The sequence below is a fragment of the Brachyistius frenatus genome, unplaced genomic scaffold, assembly GCF_029030835.1.
Source record: "Brachyistius frenatus isolate BFR_SWC_R1_liver_20210118 unplaced genomic scaffold, ASM2903083v1 Contig_213, whole genome shotgun sequence".
Lineage (NCBI taxonomy): Eukaryota > Metazoa > Chordata > Actinopteri > Embiotocidae > Brachyistius > Brachyistius frenatus.
In genome coordinates, this window is record NW_027210812.1 from 310,384 (window position 1) to 330,621 (window position 20,238).

Here is a 20,238-nt window from a genome sequence, read left to right on the forward strand (position 1 = left end):
AAGGATCCAAAGTACTTTCACACTCAGATTCATGGAAAGTGAGAAAGCAAGGAGAGTGTAGCGCAGGTATGTGAGATTACAGCCAACATGTCCTCTGGTTCTTATCTTGGAGAACAAAATAAGATCAAAATTGCAGGTAAACTGACGTTAATGTGAAACTGACCAAACACAACTCCTAGTCGGTTTTGTTTCAGGAGATAATAACATTTTTATGACTTTTTGGGAGACATACTGTGACATGTTTTTTTTTTTTTATCATATTCGTCTTCCTCCCATGATTCTACAAATTGCCCTCAAGTGTGAATGAGAGCGTGAACGGTCTTTGTTTACATTTGTCTATAAGTGTTGGCCCTGTGATGGACTGGCGACCTGCCCGGGTGTACCCTGCCTTCGACCGTGAGCTGGGATGCTTGAATGTAATGTTTTACATTATGGACTACATGCATAAGTTAGTCATCCATGTTATGGATGACTAACTTTTTTGGGGGGGTTATTAACTTTGCAGGAACGTGAAGGTTCCACATAGAGGGTACCAGGGGGGAATCGAACCCGGGACCTTTAGACTGTGAGCCCGAGGGGCTTCTCTCCGGGTACTCCCCCTTCCTCCCCCAACTCTACAAATTGCCCTTAAGGGTACCCTGCCTTTGTCCAAAGTGAGCTGGGATAGCCTCCAGCCCCCCCCCTCCCCGTGACCCTGTTGGAGTATGTCGACTAAAATATGAAAAAAATGTCATATTAGTATGTCATCCAAAACATGAAAAAAATGTCTTGTTATAGTATGTCTCTCAAAAAGTCAAAAATACCATACAAATTGTATACTGTACTATGTTGTCCAAAGTGTCTTAAAAATATCATCTTCTACAATGTTGTTCAAATTGTCTTTGTTATTTGTCGCAGAGTGAGGGTGGAGCATGGGTGAGGTGGAGCGTGGGGTGAGGCGGAGCGTGGGGTGGGGTGGAGTGGAGTGTGAGGGTGGAGCGCGAGCCGAGGGAGACGTTCGCTTGAGTCCAGGCAGGCCGAGCAGGATCCTTCCAGTCCGACTGCAGGACGACTGGAGCGATGCGGACAGACGAGGATCAGTTCAGACAACAACTCTTAGCTGACAGAAGAATCTGATGAAGGTGGAGTTGAACTGGAGATGATCGACTGCAGCAGGTTGATGGGAGAGATTGGAGAGATTGAAGAGAGATTGGAGAGATTGAAGAGAGATTGGAGAGATTGAAGACTGCTGTGCCAGACGTCCAGTGGAATCAACCAGGGAGTCCAGAAGGTTAACCTCCTCGAACCGGGCTGACACAAAAACTCACAGAAACAACAGACAACAAATCAGGACAAACAGAAAGACGAGGGAAATGAGATGGGAAAGGAAGAAAGGAAGAGGAGACACAGAAAGGGGAGAAAAAAAAACAACAACTCTAGGAAAGAGCAGGGATCCTGACGGTCTCGGTAGTTTGTGGTCCAACATGTCATAAAAACGCCATACTGGAGTATGTTTTCAAAAATGTCATAAAAATGTCTTGGTGTAGCATGTGGTCCAAAATGTCCCGAAAAATATATCACAGTGTGGTATGCTGGCCAAAATGTCATGAAAATGAAATAGTATGGTTTAATATGGACCGCGCTCAATAAACTTTGCGTTCTTTATTCTTTCCACTTGGGAAACCTAGAAACCTGAAGGATCACTGATAAATGAATATGTCTGTGTTACAGATGTTAGGCTGCATCATATCCTTTGTATTTTGATCACTATGATATTTACCGTCTGTCTCCTCTGTGGGTGACGTGACCGTTCTCCTCTTGTTCCCGTCTGCTGACTGACCACAGACTGTATATGAAAGTGGAGGTAGCTTTCGGCTCTGAAAAAGGAGGCTAACGCCGAGGCGCCCTGAGCTGCGATACCGCTGGGTGCCACCAGAGGTTCACTCCGAGAAGCCTCCGGCTCCATTGACTCCCGTTCAACTGCTCTCGTAAAGTTCTCAGTCGGTGAAATGTCTCCGGGCGTTATCTTGGTGCTGTTAGCTGAAGTCGCTCCTTGTTATTAGTTTTCTGGCGGTCCATCTGAAAATAGTCCAATCACTAACAAGAAAATGAGCTTCGAAAATCTGTCATTTCGGGGCCTGTTTGATTGACAGGTCTGTGGCGCGGTCAGGTTACAGCTACTGGTGGGCGGGACGCAGTGTTGCCGGGGGTTTCCAATCAATACAGAAGAGCGTACCAATATGTCAGTGAGTTTATTTGGTTTAATGTTGACATCGTTAGTCGCTTTTGTATTTAGTTTTACATGAACAAAGTCGAATAACAAGAGACAGAACCGTTGACGGCGTTCATAAAAGGAGAATATACGCAACGTATTTTGTACTTGTCTCAGTGTCGAGGGGGCGGGACACAACCCCCCCCCCCCCCAAAAAAAAGAAGAAGGGTAAATGCGTTTCTGTTTAACGATATGTGCCTTTGAGTATAAGCCCTTGGATGTGTTCGGCCTTCGTGGAACAAGTGTGTGCGTCACTAACGGCCTGTTAAGTTGAGGTTGGAACCGGATCAAAGGGCCCGCGTGGTCTCACGTGCTCGCCCTGCGGGGTTGGGGGGGGGGGGTTGTAATTGCTGCTTTAGTACCAACTCTGTGGAGCTGCGGTCATTACAAACCGCAGCCCGACACGCAAACACAAACTCAAACTGAACACAGAAGACGACGGGCCGGGAACACGCTCGAAGTAAATCCCGTTTGATAGAAGGCGTCGGTTCACATCAATAACAACAAACGTCCCCAATTGACTTTTTCCCCTCCTTCATAAATGGGCTTCCTCCGGACGGACGGGGTTTCCCACAATCCGTTGCGGAAGTGATTTAAACGAGCAAGGAATATCAAAGACACGAGGACTTTACAGGAGCCGGTCACGTCGCGTTAGAATAAAGTGTGTTCATGAATTCGAAGGAACAATTCAATATTTTAGGAAAGTCTTTGTGTGTTTTCTGCCTAAAAAAAAAAAAAAAAAAAAAAAAAAAAAAAAAAAAATACACCGACCGACGACTCTGCAGCTCAATCAGTAAGTTAACACAATATACGAGGGCCAATCAAAAAGTTTCAAGACTTATGATTTTCTTTATTTCATTATTTGTTCTATTTAAAAGATAGTTGTGGTTTGGATCATCTTGCTGTGTCTCTACCCGACACGCTGACGCTGCACTCTTCGCTGCCGCTGTAGGATTTGGGGAAATGAAGCGTCGCACAAAACAGCGTATCTCCGGGACAAAATCTGTCTGCTGCTTTTCACAACAACAACAACAACAACAACAAAACAACAACCTGATTTTAAACATGAAGCATTTTAAACGATTTGTTTTCAAGTCGGACCAAAAGTAAACCCAGAAATGAAACCGCCCGGAAAGGCCATTTTGCCGTTTGCGTTCGAACCCTCCGTCCGGGGATCCTTTCCATCGGACCGAGTCACCCGGCGCGTCGCACCGCGGCCCGGTTTGTTCACGTGCGTCAGGCCGACTTCCTGGAAGCTCTAAATTGCCAAATGCAATGGCGGATTGCCTCGCGCGCGTCGGAGGGTCATTCCAGCTGGATTATCGGCCGTATTTATTTGAACCGGAGTACCGAGACGAGGAACTGAAGCAGTTGAAAGAGGCGCTTGTTTGTCAGATATACGTCGCTTCAAAGTGAGCGTGACACAAGAGAGCGGTATCGAAGTGTCCTCTCCGACGCTCAGCAGGAAGGGGGATAAGGACGTTTCTCAAAACGGTCCCTAATTTCTTTAAAATCACAAATAGCAGCATTATTCTACACCACACTATTCACATCGGGGTATAACCTGCCGGTCACAGGCCGAGATGACCACACACACCACGGGGGGGGGTTTTTACCCTCCGGGCGTCGGGTCGCGAATGCCCTCGCCAAGCATGTGTGATGCCGTCGGGTCGGCTGAAATCAGCCCTCCGCACCAAACCTCCAGCTTTCGCTCCGACTGTCACGGTGGACGAATCGGGTCGAAATCGGCGCGAAAGTCTCACCGTTTTCTCAGTTTAAGCTACGCGGCATTTAAATGTAGGTGCGAAAGAAAAATGAAGAAATATTCCAGTATACCTAAAAAAAAAAAAACAACAACAACAAAAAAAAACGTGTTCTTTTGCATCTTGACCTTACAAGAGGAAGTCATACCAAAGTTCATATAAAAATCGTATGTACAATTTTGTCATCATTCCAAGACGACACACAGTTTTCCGTTCACAAACCACTTGAATACGAGACAGTACAGAATATAAATAGACAGTACTTTTTACACAAGGCACGGGAGCTAGTGGCGCGTTGCGTTTTCTCTCACAGCTGCTGCTCCTCAAACAGGATCTGAGCGTACACCGTGCCGCTACGCGACGCCTTCGTCTCCGGAGTCGGTTTCACCAGATCCAGCTCGGCGTAGGTCAGGTTCTCCTCCACTATCTTCGGCTGGAGATGGTGGAGACGGAGGGCGAAGAGGGAGGGGGAGGGATGGAGGGAGGATACAACAACAGCAAAATAATAACAATAATGAGGGAGGAGTGGGATTCAGCGGTGAGAAAAGGAAGGTTGAGTAAAACGTTTATGTGAAACTCCATTAATCTAATTCCAGGGCAGATTTAGCGTCTGGGTGAATGGCAGGTTTGGTAAACGTGAGCACACAAGTTCTGGAACCGAGGCGGCCGGAAATCCAACGACCTCTTGCGGCATTTTGTGTCGTTAAAACGCAGCGTTCATCGTTCCAGTGACATCACAGAGTTAAACCTGGTTGACGCGGCACGTTTTAGGACCATTTGTTGTACTTTTTGCTCCCAGACGTCCGTGTTCGACGTCACCATGAACGCTTTACATGGCACGGAGGGCTTTAGGCAAAAAGCTGTCAATGTACCACGTGTACTGTTTGGACGGGTTTCTCAAAAGAGGAATTCATTACAGCAAAGAAAGTGTAAAAGGACGTGGGACGGTACTCACCAACACAACTTTTCTCAGTTGTGGTTTTAAAAGTTTGGGTTTGCGTGTTTTGTCTCTGATGGGAGCTGCAGGGACAAAAAAAAGAATTATTATTATTATTTTTTTTTTTACACTGATTCCTGAATAAATGAAACGACATGCACAGTCGCATTAGATTGGCAGATGAGCGGTGGAGCAAATTCAAACCAATAAAAAAAAACAACACCCTGCCAATGAATGGAGCGTCTCTAGAAGATGCAAAGCAAAGTTGCCCCCCCCCCCCAAAAAAGAAAAAAGAACAAGGATTATCTTTTGAATTAATTAACGTATAATGTTTCAAAACATTCATTCAGGAGTGTTACCACTAACATTTTCAAATGTCAACAGTGAGGACTGGAGGACTGGGAAAGAATTGAAATGGTACTGAACTTGAATTTGTCTCAGAATAACTCAAAAATAATTCTTAGTGTCACTGGAAAAAAAAAAAAAACGATGCCCCGCATTTCACTTGCTAATCGGGACGTGGATTCGGTGACTCAGAACACGTCCTCGCCCCGAAACCTCGACTCGGTCAACTTAAGGCAACGACGCCGTGACTCAAAGCGTTCGTACTTGGGACGTGTTCAGCGTGTGTTCATGTTTGGACAGCAGTGCAGAACAAAATGTACTTTGAGTGAACCTCAGTCCGGATTGATGGTCACGTTCAGCCATTTCTACTTTTCTTATCACCGAGAAGAATTAAGAAGCTTGCAGATAAGGAATTACAATCGGACTAACTTTATGTGCTCGCTGTGGGGGGAAAAAAAATGCGACGGCGGTAACTTTTCCGGCATGTTTCAGTACACGTGAATGCACCTTTTGCTGGTATCTCTGGTGGTATCTCCTCCTGGTAGTCTCGGCTCCTTTTCTTCCTGTACCTCCTCTCCTTCTTAGGAAGAGCAGGCGACACGCTGACCACGCTGGTGACCGTGTCTCCGGAGCTGGAGTCGAGCCGGAGGAGCAGAGGTTCAGTACATTTGAGTGTTCGCTGCTTTTTTTGGTTTTGTTTTCCTTTTGACTGGATTTTTTTTTTGAGGGTGAAAGTGTGTTGCCTTTTAAATCTCACCTGTTCTGAGGGCTTTTGACCAAGTGGTAATTATCTGCAGAGAGATAACACACGTTTTATTTCGGTAAAAAAAAAATAAAAAAAAATAGGAGGTGTCACAGTAAAAAAAAAAAAAAAAAAGACGGTTCCGACAGGATAAATAGGACTGGAAAAAAAAAATGGAGACGCGAGAAGATGAAGGTCAAAGGTCAGTGGCGGCTGATCCCGGCGTTGCTGCTGACCTTTTAGCCTCTGCTTCCTCTGCACGTACTGGCAGGTTACCGTCACGGTGAACATGCACATGCACAGCAGGCCCACTGAGCAGATCAGCACCGCACACAGGTACACATCTGAAACACAAACATGTACACACACGTCAGTCCAAGAGCACATCAGCCTTGTAGCTTCACTGTACACCGAAATCTGAAGGGGGGGGGGGGGGGGGGAGTTCATGTTTCGCCGAGCTATTTTAAGTCACTGCAGCGTATCCTTTGGTTTGGTCTATTTTTGCCCACCAAAGATGATATAACGCAAAGTCCACCACAAACACACACACACACACACACACACACACACACACACACAAAAATATCAGGGCTTACCTTCAAACAAGCGCCACAGGCTTTCTTTGGCCTTGGTGGCCGGTAGGACATGCACTACACAGGAAAAGGAATAAAAAAGAGAGAAGAGAAACACGTGAGGTCCGTAGTCATCACTGTGGCTTCCCCGCCGCCTGATTACACGCTGGCTAGTTTAAATAAAGCTAATTGTAGGACGACAGGGAGCCTGAGTTGAGCCTGAGTTGAGCCTGAGTTGAGCCTCCTCCCCTGCCCGATCGTGTCTGATTCACTGTCCGCAGGACTCAACCTTCGACTGGGTGGAAAGGGTAAATATCTCGTTAAGTCGGGCATGAGTGCAAACAGTTGGTTCTGAGTTTTGCACCACCGTCAACGTTTACCTCACACTCGGCCGTCCCCCCCCGACCTCAACCTTTTATGTCCGTCACAAACTGTGGCGGTAGAAAAAAGGGGCAACCTGTGCAAACTGCGGGGCTGAAAGATGTCCGATGCTCTCCGACGTGACTGAACGCGACTTGGGTGTTTGAAACCGCCCTGAAGATGCAGACAAGCATTTAAAACGAGTGTGGCCCGGCTGGCTCCTGTTAGTTTAGGATGAATCTGTACTTTGCCAGAGTGTGATTTCCTCCCCTTCTCACCTCACCCTACGGCCAGCGTTCATATCACATCAATGTCACTGAGATCTCGGACTTCTAATTCGTAAAGTCCCTACAACTGACTGTATAATGGAGCACTGTGTCACAATGCTGCTGCTTTTGCTTCGGATGCCGCGGCACTCCTGCCGGTCTTCAAAACCTCGTGCCGTGCAAAGAAGTGGATGCGAGTTTTGAGATTTGCCTCACTAATGGCTGAGGAGAGAGGAGTAATGTTAACGTTACATCCTCAACAGAAGTACGCTTCTCCATTTCGGTGGAGCTGCTTGATATCTGGTGTGGTATCTGAACAGTGAAGCCAAGAGTTCGGATTTTGGCCGGCGCCATCCTGCTGGTCCCGAGCGGTTTGGAGCTGGAAGTGACCATATTTGTTCGAGGTGGTTAAAGTACTTCTTAGTTGCACTGGATAGCCGTAAACGCACTGCACTAAGGGCCTGTCGATCAAACAGCCCCCCCCCCCCGAAAACAAGGCTTTTCAAGCTTATTTTCTAATTTTCAAACAGGATTATTTTTTTAGATGGACCGCCAGAAAACCGTTAAGAAAGTGATTTTAGCTAACAACCCCGAAATAACTTGTGGAAAATATGTATTGACTGAGACTAGTTGAATGAGAGTCTGTTGAGCCCGGAGGCTTTGTGGAGCCGACCTCTAGTGGCACCCGGTGGTATTGCAGCTTGAGACACTTCCGCATCAGCCTCATTTTTCACGCCTGTAAACTACGTCCACTTTTATATAGTCTGTGTTCATTGCACCCCAGTACACCTAATCTGGACAAGAGTCTAACAACCAATGATAGAAAAAAAGATAAGCCAGCTAACAGATATTTAAAATAAGAATGAAGCTAAATTTGGCTAATTGGGTTGATGCTGGCAGATTTATGAGATGTAGCTAGAAAGCTATTAAATGTTAGTCCCTTGAGTTGGTTCCAGTCTCTGGCTTTCCTTTTAATGTTCTAGCCATATCATTTTAAATCAAGATCCTACAAGAGAACCTAAATCTGCATTTGATCTGACACGATATTTGATTACTCAGCACTGTATTTTCACTTGTGAATAAGAGGTGTGGTTTTGTTGAGCGTCATTTTGTAGGAACAGCTAATCAAGACAAAACTAGAACAAGGAGCGTCTCTCTAAATCTGCTAGACATTTTTCTTTTTACCGTTACAGTATCTTTATAGATATTAGACATCCCGGTCAGTAGAAACTGTTGCGCCCCAGAAATGAAATAGACGCCGATTGGCAATCAAAGGCCTGCGAATTGTGCCAAATGAGAATCCCAGCTACGTGCCGTCTGCGTCCAAAATGACAGAGAAGATGTGTTTCCCATGCCCGGTGTGAATTCCCGCCCCACACGCTCCCTCATTTCTCCACCCTATCTGACCACAGCAGTCTTCACAGCGCTGAGCTGGCGATAGGAAGCTCGTGAAGTGACACCCACCAGAGCATCTTGAAATACCCCAAAACCACCAGCGGCTGACGACGGGCGGGCTCGCCGCCACGCCCGCCGGAGACGTTCCCACCGGCGGACTGGCTGACTGACAAGCAAGCAAAGACGCCAGCGCGCACGCCTCGGATAATCCAGAAACGACAATATTTGTAGGTGAGTGGGAGTATGAAAAATGATTTTCTTTTGGCTGGTTTATAGCAACAAAAAAAAATAATAGACGTCGTGAGGAATAAATTGAACACAGCCTCCTCCCCCGGTGAGAACTTTCACTGGTGATAAATGGGATTGTATTTATAGCCAGAGTCATAAAGCAGAGTGGAGCTGTCTAAGTAAGAATTAGAAGCTGTCAAACAACACATAAAACCGTCGAGACAAAGTCTCAACAGTAAAGTCTGCAGATCTGATAAAACGAAGAATAAATCCGAGAAAAGAGCTTCGGCCAAATGCAACATCGACCTTTGTTACGAGGTGACATTTAGCAGAACTCTATTTCAAAGTAAAAGACCTTCCAACCTTACGTTATATGTTATATGGATCACAGCAAAACTCACACAAGAACAGATCAAGTGTATGAGTGGAGAAAATAATGGTGGCATTGGACCCAAACCCTGCTCACCTGATTTCACTCTTAGTCTATATTCATGTTTTAAGAGTTTGAAGATTTTTTTTTTTTCAGATCCCCGACTGTTGGTGAAAAGCTTTTACAGAAACGTTGGCTGTCGGGAAGTTACTTTTGGATTCGGTCCCCATCTGTGAAATCACTAACCCGACACTGACCATATGTGACCTACATTCTGCTGTTTGGAAACACTGCCCTTCATCATCTTAAAGAGAAGATTGGATTATAAGTATTCACTCTATATACAAGTGGGTTCACAGGTAAAATGATTTAGTATGTGATTATTCTTACTTCTAAATCGCTCATTAAAACAAAAATAATTAGATGAACTGGCCGAGTCCACTGAAGAAACTTACATTCTTCAGTCTGTACAACGTTTGCTTACTTAGATGTGCACCTGCAGCACCGGCGGCTGCTAGATATTCAAGAGATGCGTGAAAGCAGCTGCGCGTCGTCTATGACAGGACAGTCGAGTGAAGTGCATCAGCACGGTTGTTGTGGAGTTGCAGTGTAATCGTTCTTGGTGAAATGAAATGTTGTTTCATTCAAAGTGCAAAGCATCTTTCCTCCACCTAGTAGTTAGCTTAGCGTACACTGCAACCAACCGAACACCCCTCCCCTCTCCCCTCCCCTCCCCTCCCTCCCCTCCCCTCCTCACCCCTCACCTCCCCGTTTTGCCTATGAGAATCTGCAGTGGCCAAGAAACTCCAGAAAAAAACCCGTTCAAGGCCCTACAACCAGTATTTATGAACTATTATTCATTTGTTTCATGCGTTTACCTTCATCAGATGTCCTAAACAATGTTTAATTGGTGTTATGGCAACGAGCCAGTAACCTACATTTTCCTTATTGTCGACAATGCTAATGAAAATCATAAACCGCTCCCAGCTACAAATCTTACAATGTTCTAGAAATGTCAAAACTGTTCTTCTTAAAGGAAGGATAACGTTTTCTAAAAACATTCTAAAAACATGTTTACGAATTTTACGTCAAAAAAATGTACAAAATGAATCGTGTTTTTTTTTTTTATCGTACTTTGAATTAATAACATTCTGGGAACAATAAAAAAAATAAAAAAAACTTCTGAATTTTTTTTTTAAAGAACGTTCTGACAATGTTGTATAAACATTTCGAGAACGTTAACACAAGAGCTTTTCAGAAAGTTTTTAGAAAACATTATTGTACTTTTTGAAACAATAGTCTGGAAACAACAATAACTAAGAAAAACTTCCCACTAAAAACACGACTAAAACAATGCTTAACATTCTCAGACTGTTTTAAGAGCCAAAAAAAATAACACCACCAACAGACAAACGCATCTGTGGTAAAACAGCAGCACATACGTTGATGAAAAACACTATCGTTGAAGGCAACACGGTTTCTTCGCGACGCATTTAATTCTCTCTGGTTGTTTCAAATGGCAGATGATTTAATATGAAGACCATCTCTTCCTTCATGGTAAATTATTCCCAGTGTAAATCTTGATAACGTCCGTGACAGTTATGTGGTGGTTTTGCCCCGAGTTGTGTGTGTGGTTCTGTCACTGCTGCAGCTGTACATGCTGGAATCATCAGAAACTGGTGTGTCACATAAAACCGCCTTTTATCCCTCGATCGAGTAAATGTCCTTAGTGCAACTTATGAATGGCTGAAGAAGACGACGGCGGGCAACAGTGGACACATTCATCAGGCTCCTTTTTGTCCTTCAGAGGCACAGAGTTTGCATTCAGTTGATGACTGTATTTTAGACTTGCGGCTCTTTTTCGGTGCCCCAACAAACCCAACATTGTAAATACCAACACACAGACGCAATAATGATCCTCTGTGACTGAATCAGACTCTGCTTTAATTTGCTGTATTCTAAATGACTGGGGATTAATGTAGGCACATTGTGCGTCTCAACAAAGCTTTGACTAATCTACCCTTCGACTTCCTGTTTTCTCTTCGCATCTTTTCTTCGAAGAATCAGCATCTTTCGATACACTTGTTGACTGTGTTTCCTTTTATGGACATAAACACAGACCTGTTTTGTTGTCCCCCTTTTTTTTTTTTTTTTTGTTTTTCTTACAGAAAAAGCTCCAAAGAGATGTTTGTGGTTCAGATTTTCATTTTTCCTCATGGAGTACTTGCTATACTTAAACCCGTGCCACATCCGTGTGCCGTGTACCTCTTAGAACTCCCTCGTTAGCTCCCAATCGCCCACATGTGTTATAGAAATACCTAAGAGTGCAGTTTGTTTATGCCAAGAGGAGGACGTTGCCCTTAGTTTTTCTACCAAACCCTCTGACCTCTCTGGATGTGTTTATTATAGCAGTAGTAAGTAGAGTAATGGGGGTTTTACGTGTCAGTGAGACTGATGGTGGAAACACCTGGTCACCTGATGTTAGTCCAACACAAAAATTCCATCAGTTTGATGTCACAGAAACACCCGCGAGCGTACAGGTTATGTGCACATGAAGTCTCAAGTTATCTGCCGTGTCTCGTCTGAAGCGGTGACCAGAAGCAATGATCCCCGCAAATCTGCAGCTGATGTTTATCGTAGCTGTCAACGCACAGTGATGATGCTGGAAAGAAATTCCACTCCCCGCTGGTCCACTGGGCAGAAGCGGAGCCGTTTTCCTGTGTTTTTAGATCTTTGCACCGCCCGTTGCAATTTCCCAACGTAGATATTGGGCTGCATATTTGTTCTGTAATGGCATTGGTCACGTAGAGGTCGGGTTTGGTTAAACATCATTGTTCAGTTTCGTTTTAAATAAGAAAAATTGGGTTGAATTTTTTTTTTTTTTTGACTGCAATTTTATTTGCCTTCTGGAGTTATTCACAACTTTTCTGAACGCTCAGAGTTCACTAGTTGGGATGCGTTTGCTGAAGTTTACAGAGATGGCAGAGACTAAGGAAGTTCATTTTTTGTTGGATGGTCACTTAACACAATGTCATTTTAGGCGTATTGAGATTAACTTTGTAATTAAAAAAGTACATTTGAGGAAAATGTTGATCTTTCTAATGGTGTAATGTTTCCCTCTTTGTGCCACTGTGATGCTTTTCCATCTTTTGCAAGACTACCAGAGCAGATGTATTCTAAAATGATTTTCTGGTCTGAAATCAGTCCCGATCCTGCCTGGACGTTGGATTTTTAGATATTTAAATGTACGTAGAAGTAGAAACATTTGCGTGCATGTGTACGGGGTTTAGCTTAAAGTTGTCGTCTCCCAACAGTCTGTTAAACCAGGAGCTATTCAACACGGTAGGAATGTGCTTCTTGTCACCTCGGTGTCGTTCTAATTGCAGTAGTCGTCCAAAAATATCACAATAGGCTTATTTTTTTTATTATTATCATCACTGAAACCATAATGGGCTGGCGCTTCCTTGGATGAAAATAGCTCCCCACATCCTCAACCACAAAAGGTTTAAGAGCCAGACACGAGCCAGCTGCCCACTGGGCTGTCACTGCAGACAAACGTTTCGAGCTTTACCTTCCTCAGCACAACTATCTCTTGTTCCTGCCGAGTCTCTCCGGACGCTGTCTGTTCTACTTTAGGGAGGGAAACTCCACGTCGAGGCCAACGTCAACAGCGCTCGGTAGGGACTGCGTGTCTGCTCGGGCCCAGACTTGGCTGCGGACTCCCCGAAAGTCACAGGCTGCAGGAACGCTTCCATGGAAAATGTGGTGAGCAGAATGCCGGGAGGAAGACAGTAGTCAATTTCAAGAAGAAGTGTCTCTGGATTGTTGCGAGGATGAAACATTGTGATGCACTGATTCTTTCAATAAACCACTCTCGAAGCAGCAATTTCACACAAATGACTTCAAGTGCTTTCTGCAGCAGCTGACATCAGCATCTCTATGAACCAAAACCCCGTGCACAGTGAACACCAACGCAGACTTCCCAGTATTGTCCTCTCCTGTTGACTGATGAGTGTAGCGTAGCGACCTCCCTCGAACAATGAAGACCAGATCAAAGCCGAGCAACCGCAACCAGGCGCAGCGGGCCCATCAAAAGCATTGGACTTCTCCGCGTGGTGAAGCAACACGTACGAGGTTCATGCATAGACTGTATATAAAAATAGACGTAGCTTCCGGAATTTATTTTTTTCTCCAGCCTTTCTACAATCGAAATGTAAAAGCTAAATGAGTTTACCTGCTCTGATATTAGAGGGGAGATGTTAGCTGGCCCAGCGAGCTAGCCTCTACCTGCAGTAGTACCTAAGTGTTGCCTCCCAAGGCAATCATTGTCTGACTTGGGGGTTTACAAGTTATGTTAAAAAAAAAAAAAAAAGTCCTATTCACAATTAGCATATTCATTTTACAGTATTTTCCCACTGTGTGGAAACTAACACTAAATGCTATCTGAGGCTAACGTTAGCAGCCACGCTTATTTTTGTATTTGTATTTAAACTCCAACAATCTTGAACAATGATTCCCCAGATAGCTGTAAGTCCTCATACTAAAAGCCGTATTCTTTTTTTTTTTTTTTTTTTTTTTTTTTTTTTTAGCAATAAAAGCATGCTTTTTTGAATTGAATTCTAAAATAATTCTAAAATCTCATATTTGTATTTATCTTCCTAACTACACTGCTACCAACAGTCCTTTCAGCAGCCAAATCAATGGTCACCAACTGCATGTACAACTTTTCCCTACATCTGTCTACGATGATGGACTTGTTATTTTACCATTGGTACCAAACGCTGGCGAAAGAACCGACAAATTCAACAGTCTCTTGAGGTCTCTTGGTGACAGAACATTTGAATTGCGCTCAAAATGTGCCACAAATGAAAAGCAGGGAGGAAAAACACTTTCTAAAGATGGTTTTGTGAAAGTGGAGGGATTTCTGTGCAGTATCTGCTACCAGTGGATGTGTCATCCATTCCGTTGTGTGATCGTCTCGTGTGCCAGCGGTGGCATTGAAACCTCACACTCGCTGCTTTTTCTCTAAGATCATTCATTCAGTCAGAGCTGCAATTTATTGAGATGGAGGTTCCTTTTATCTCCAAGCTTATTCCTAACCAATGACATCTCCCCTCCCAAAAGCAGGACAGTGCTTTTGCTCACCGAAGCCACTTCAGCAGCCTCTTCAGCCAGATAAATTACATCATCCGGTTGTGGTCACAGAAACCGCTGCTACTGGAGACACATAATTGCTCCCATAGTGCAAATAATTATCACAATTTGAGTTTGCTTTGGATCTATATGTCTAAGAACCCATGAAAATCATCCCATTTGCCTTGAACTCATATTTGAGGGCACCTGACCAAATAAAACAAAAATCTAGCGGCAGAAAGAGTTGTTGTGTCCCTTCCATTTTCTTATAGATACAGTCCTTTATTTTCAGGTCCACATTAAAGGAAAAAAGAGAGTTACCAGGGCATCCACGATCTTTTTCATCCACTGAAAACCTCTAAAACTTGTGTGCATCTGGGAGCTGCTCTGTAGTTGTCACAGCTTCTCTGCTGCTGACAAGAGAATATCTCTGCAGACAAACCTGCATCTGCTTAAACATCTCCGCGGTTATGCTACTGTCAAAACAGCGTTTGTCATTGCTTCTGTTGTGGTTGGACAAATAGCTGTCGAGTGTCCGCCCCGCACCATTAAAAGCAGTGATGTCATCCTGTGTGAAACTGTGCAGCAGAAACAGTTTGCAACTGGAGGAACCATGGGGCCCCCAACCTTTTGTAGCTCTGGAACCCAAGTTTCTCCACAGCTCCAGCAAATCAAATTAACACTATTTATTTGCTACTGGATGCACATATAACTTTTAGTTCACTATTTTAGACTACAATCCCAAGTGTACTACTGAGGCACGGCACTGTATGTTGCCACTAATGTTCATTTAAACCACATGTGGATGGGTAAAGTTGAGAATCCGCATATTGTCTTCATTTATCACATCCAGCACGGACCACAACTTCCATTTTGTTAAGTGGTTGCAAAGGTATTGTTCGTGCAACTGCGCTGAATACCAGATCGCGTCAACTTGCAGATGTACCTAGATTTATGAATTTTAAAAGGACATACAATATAAATCAAGCAATTTTGAATATCATTTTATGTTTGGTAATTAAAAATGAAGTTAATTTTGACTTTGTTAGTAAATGTTAGTTGAGAATAACACATCTGTGTCTAATAATATGGATCTAAATTTTGTATACTAACTGGTCTCATTCCTGATTATCTCTAAAACAGCTGATAAATGGTACGTAAACGACCAACTGAAATTACTTTATTGGCCATGTAGTTACAATTATTAATGACTGTTTTTGTATTTTTTTTTTAGGTAATGTTGTTACTGATTATTTATGTTTGATCTGCCAGTTTTGAATTCGTTTTTTTTTTTTTTTTATTTAATATAGCTGGATAAGCTCCTTTTGTCCATATTATGATGCGTGGTGATCTGGGCAGGAGCTGTTGGTTTGACCCAGTTCAGTGGCTGCCTCCCACTCTCCCAGCGGCCAGACCTACCAAGTAAATGGTTTGAGAAAACTCTGAGGAAGCAGTTATTTCTTTGAAAATGTGTTACCATTGGAATCTGTTGTAACCAAGTGGCAACCAACAGTGACGTCACCCATTGGTTTGGAAACTGCTGTTCTGAAGCCTCAAATTTGGTAGTTGGTCGTTGCCATCTTACTATTTTAGAGCCAGAAGTGACCATATTTGGACGAGCTGGGCAGGAGTAAATGTTGGATCTGATTGAGAACCCAAAGATACTACTCTTCGCCCACTTATGACAGAAACCTGACTGTACCACAGGCCTGTCAATCACACAAACACACCTCCAAAAACATCTCTTTTTGAGGCCTAATGTCTTATTGATGATGGGATTATTTTCAGAAAGACTGTCAGAAAACTAATAAGAAGGGTCGACTCTTGCAAATGACACCTAAATGACTTTGGGAAAAAAATAATTGACTTAGGTAGGTAGGTAGGTATATACTTTATTAATCCCCGAGGGGAAATTAAAAAAAAAAAAATGATTTCATGATTTCATGAGAAGTTTAATGGGAGTCTATGGAGCTAGAGGCTTTTTGGATCCACCACCTAGTGGCCCTCAGTGGTATTGCATTTAAAGGCACTTCTGCACTGACCTTACTTTTCAGAGCCAGAAGCTCCATGTATACAGTCTATGGTTGTAACCTACATGAGTCCAAGGTGACCTTTCCCTTTAGTCTCTGTGGAGGAGAGTTTGGTTGGAACATCCCTTTAATCAAATCTGTAAGTGCTAGTATTACAATTACATAGATGTGAAACTGTCTCACATTTCTTTACAGTCTTGGAATTGACTTTACTTCGGTGTTTCAACCTTAAACCCCCTTCATGCAAATCATCACTGAACAAAGTGAAGACAAAGTACAAGATTGGTAAAGAGGACAGGAAAAAAACAGGATAATAAAAATAGCCCTCACCTCTGAGCTCAGTAGCGGCAGTGCAGTTGGACGAGGCTTTCCACCGGTCCTGGTGCTTTTTAAACTCCTGCACCCGGCACATGTAGAGCCCTCGGTCGTCCTCGGACACGTTCAAGATGAGCAGTTCGAAGGTCTTCCCCTGCTTCACCACCGTCAGCTTCAGCTTGGGCCACAGGAAACTCTTTGTGTAGTTGCCGTAGAAACGGGCCTTTCTCATGTTGACGCGGGCGATGAGGAGTTCGTCTTCCGGTCGATCCGTGCCCGCTGGCAGAAAGGTCCATTTAACCACGGGTAAAGCGGTGTTGCGTCGCCGTTGGGAAACGACACAAGTCAGTGTGATATTTTGACCCTCCTGGGCCACCGTGAACGGGGAGGGAGTGATGGTGACGTTGATGGACAAACACAAATCTGGAGAAACAAATGACAGGTTACAGGTTGTTTTAGAATATTATCAACATTTATGAATTTGTTTAGGTGACAAATGAATTTCATTATAAATCAAATATCTCAAATCTAACCATATCCAATCCGTTAGAAACTGAAGATGTTAGAGACATGAAAGCAGGTTATTTAATACCAAAACGTGAATTTAAAGCCATTCTCCTTTCTTGTACTGAGTGGGTGTTGGTTTCAGGGATCTCTTTGAGCACACACTCACAGCTGCTATCCTGTCCCTCCATTGTTTTGACAATGCTACAGATAGTTGACAACACTGTTAAAACAAACGAGAGGATCTGACTTGATGTGATGAGAACCTGAGGACACAACGCCGGCCCACCTATAGCAGAAACCTGGCATGTCAATCAAACTAAACATGCTCCCACACAAACTGCTTTTTGAGGCCTAATATCTAATTAATTACGGGATCATTTTCAGATTGACCGCCAGAAAACTAACAAGAAGTAGTGACTTCAGTAAAAGACACAATAATCACTTTTGGAAAATAATTATTGACTTTGTATTTCATGAGAAAAGTTGATGCTTCCTGAATGGGAGACTATGGAGCCAGATGTGTTTTGGGGGCGAGCCCTCAGTGGTACTGCATTTCATGGCACTCCTGTATTGTCTTCACTTAGCAGACCAGGAAGTTTAATATATATTTATATACAAACTAAGAGTCTAAAACAGTCAAAACTGCAGCAGCTGGTTAACATCAAGTTTTAAGGGTATGTGCTCACATGTGGGCTGGGCAGGAAGCAGGACCTCGATACCACGTCTCCAACCCCCCACATCAGAGATAGCGGTTCGGTCTGTGCAGGAAGGCTGATTAAAACTGGTATCGTGAGGTACTACATCAAGAAGTCTGCCCAGATTTAAATGTTAACCCTGCTGAAACAAATGGCACACTAGCATCAAATTTAGGGGGAAGTTCCTGCACTAGACCTTCCATCCAGAAGTGGGAGGACTAAGACATAACTAAACCATTAACTGTTTGGATCAGAGGGCGCACTGAACAGTCTCATAGCAAACTGAACAACCAAACAGCTTGGGATAAACTATAGTTAGATGTCAGTAAATTGAATTGAAGTTTGACAGCGTAAACAGCTTGGTTGTGAATATTGAAAATAACGTCCACTCAAGATCTACTTACTCCTCACTCTGGAGGTAAAAGCTGCGAGTTGGAACTGAAGATGTTCAAAACTTTACATTATTATCATTATTCTCAGTTTTGTCATTTACTTAAAAAAAAAAAAAAAAAAATGCTCAAGGCATTTGTTCGGCCCTAAAAGTTCTTTGAATAATGTAAAATAACAAAAGGATTTGCTGTTCTGTCACAGGATTCAGTCTGGGAATCATATTTGTGCAATTAAGATCAGTTTTAAAGTTTCTGTACGGCTTCAAATCTGTGCCAGATTTTTGTGGAAAAATATTAAAGTCATTTATGATGAATTACAGAACAATTAAAATGAATGTAAGAGTACGTTTTCAGACAAATTCTCCCCGAGAGGAAAGCAGTGCTCCGATGATTTGCAGTGAAAAAAAATGTACTGAAGCCATTTTCATTTCACTTCAAATTGGACTCTAAATTTCACAATGGCCTAAAATATACGCAGCCTGTTTTTTTGGTTTTCACCATCACAATAATCAGTTAATGCATGCCTGCTCGACTCCTTCTTCTCTCTTGATAACCAAAGCACTGTGAAAAAAAGAGAAGCAATTAGCCTAACGAATGAACACTATTGGTCGAATCTGAAATCCACACGGTCCATGACGCGCTGTGCGTTTGTTGTTGCTCAACAGTCGTCTTCCCTCTCACGCCGACCACCGTGTTGCTTTTGGCAGTCGAGGCGACATACGTAGGACGTATATTGAGGAACAACCCTTAATGCTGCGTGACAACATGCAACACATCTGCTTTTCCAACCTTAAGCAATTTCACAATCCACACTTTCCACGACACGCAAGCCTTCCGTTGTCACACGAGTCAGAAGCTTCGAGCGCAGCACGTAATTAAAACCGCCGCCTGTTAGAGTTTAGTCTTTTATTTTGGGCTTGAGTGACAGAACAAAACAACGCAAATATAGCGTAGAGACTAAAAAGATTGCTGTTGTCGCAGAAGTTCACTTCAATTACTGTAAATTAATGTGGAGGCGAAACTGCACACCGTTTTACTTTCAAACACTCAGAAAAAAACAACAATTTTCACTTTGGAGTTCCCTCTCATCTGTGCAAACATGTCACTTTGATAAACCTGGTATTTTCTTGATAACACACCCTGCAATCTCATGAAACTCTTCATTTCATCAGAAACTGGACAAATAAAGTGATAAGTTTCAGTTCTCAGACTTTCTGAAATGTTTTTTCTCCATCTCTTCACCCATCACCTCCAACATCCTCCCTGATTCTCAGATTTCTGCAAAGTTTCTCAGAAAAATTGTGGAAAACATTTTCCCTCCACCACGTCCACTTTGCTATGAAGCACAAAATAAACTTGTCCTACCTCCAAACAGAGCTCGGGTCAGGAGAGCGAAGACCACAGAAGAGATCTTCATTTTCCACGGCTGCAGCCTCCATAAACTCCCAGTTAAATGCCTCTTCAGAAAAGAAGCCCCAGGTTTCTTCCTCCTCCTCCTCCTCCTCTTCTTCTCCTTCTTCTTCTTTTTTTTCCTCCCAGCTGAGGAGGGTAATATGAAACATTGGACGCTCTGTTTCTACTCAGAACCTCCCTCCGTCCCTCCCCCTCTGGTCACACAGTGAAAGCACATTTGGCAGGCTCACGTGCACGCGCGCGCACACACACACACACACACACACACACACACACACACACACACACACACACACGCACGCACGCACACACACACACACACACAGGTGAACATGTGTGAACATGTGTGAAGACACACACACACACACACACACACACACACACACACACACACACACACACACACACACACACACACACACACACACACACACACCCATACAAACACACCACCTCTGGTTCTAGTGAGGGAGTGGGAAATGTAATTTCCTGTGCAGGATGGAGGGCGGGGAGGGGTGTGTTGTTGA

The 20,238-nt window shown here is 43.6% G+C and overlaps 1 protein-coding gene across 2 annotated transcripts; it reads right to left on the minus strand.

Annotated features, from left to right (window-relative positions):
- Nucleotides 1-2,998: 2,998 nt before the first annotated feature.
- On the minus strand, nt 2,999-19,900 carry vstm4b (V-set and transmembrane domain containing 4b). Of its 2 annotated transcripts, XM_069719382.1 has the most exons (9): nt 19,664-19,900; nt 17,901-17,972; nt 16,723-17,130; nt 6,635-6,688; nt 6,275-6,382; nt 6,054-6,087; nt 5,804-5,928; nt 4,970-5,034; nt 2,999-4,447 (listed from the first exon to the last, which is right to left on the minus strand). In XM_069719382.1, exons 1-9 carry the CDS (start codon nt 19,713-19,715, stop codon nt 4,322-4,324), a joined length of 1,044 nt encoding a protein of 347 aa, XP_069575483.1. In that variant the 5' UTR covers nt 19,716-19,900; the 3' UTR covers nt 2,999-4,321. The 2 variants fall into 2 exon arrangements, with proteins under 2 accessions (XP_069575483.1, XP_069575484.1); XM_069719383.1 differs by lacking the exon at nt 17,901-17,972.
- Between the last annotated feature and the right edge of the window lie 338 nt (nt 19,901-20,238).

Coding starts and splice junctions, on each gene's coding strand:
- vstm4b (XM_069719382.1), bottom strand. CDS start 19,715: ATGAAGATCTCTTCTGTGGTCTTCGCTCTCCTGACCCGAGCTCTGTTT. Junction 6,383..6,634: donor CCTGTGGCGCTTGTTTGAAG/GTAAGCCCTGAT, acceptor TTTGTGTTTCAG/ATGTGTACCTGTGTGCGGTG. Junction 5,929..6,053: donor GTCAAAAGCCCTCAGAACAG/GTGAGATTTAAA, acceptor GCTCGACTCCAG/CTCCGGAGACACGGTCACCA.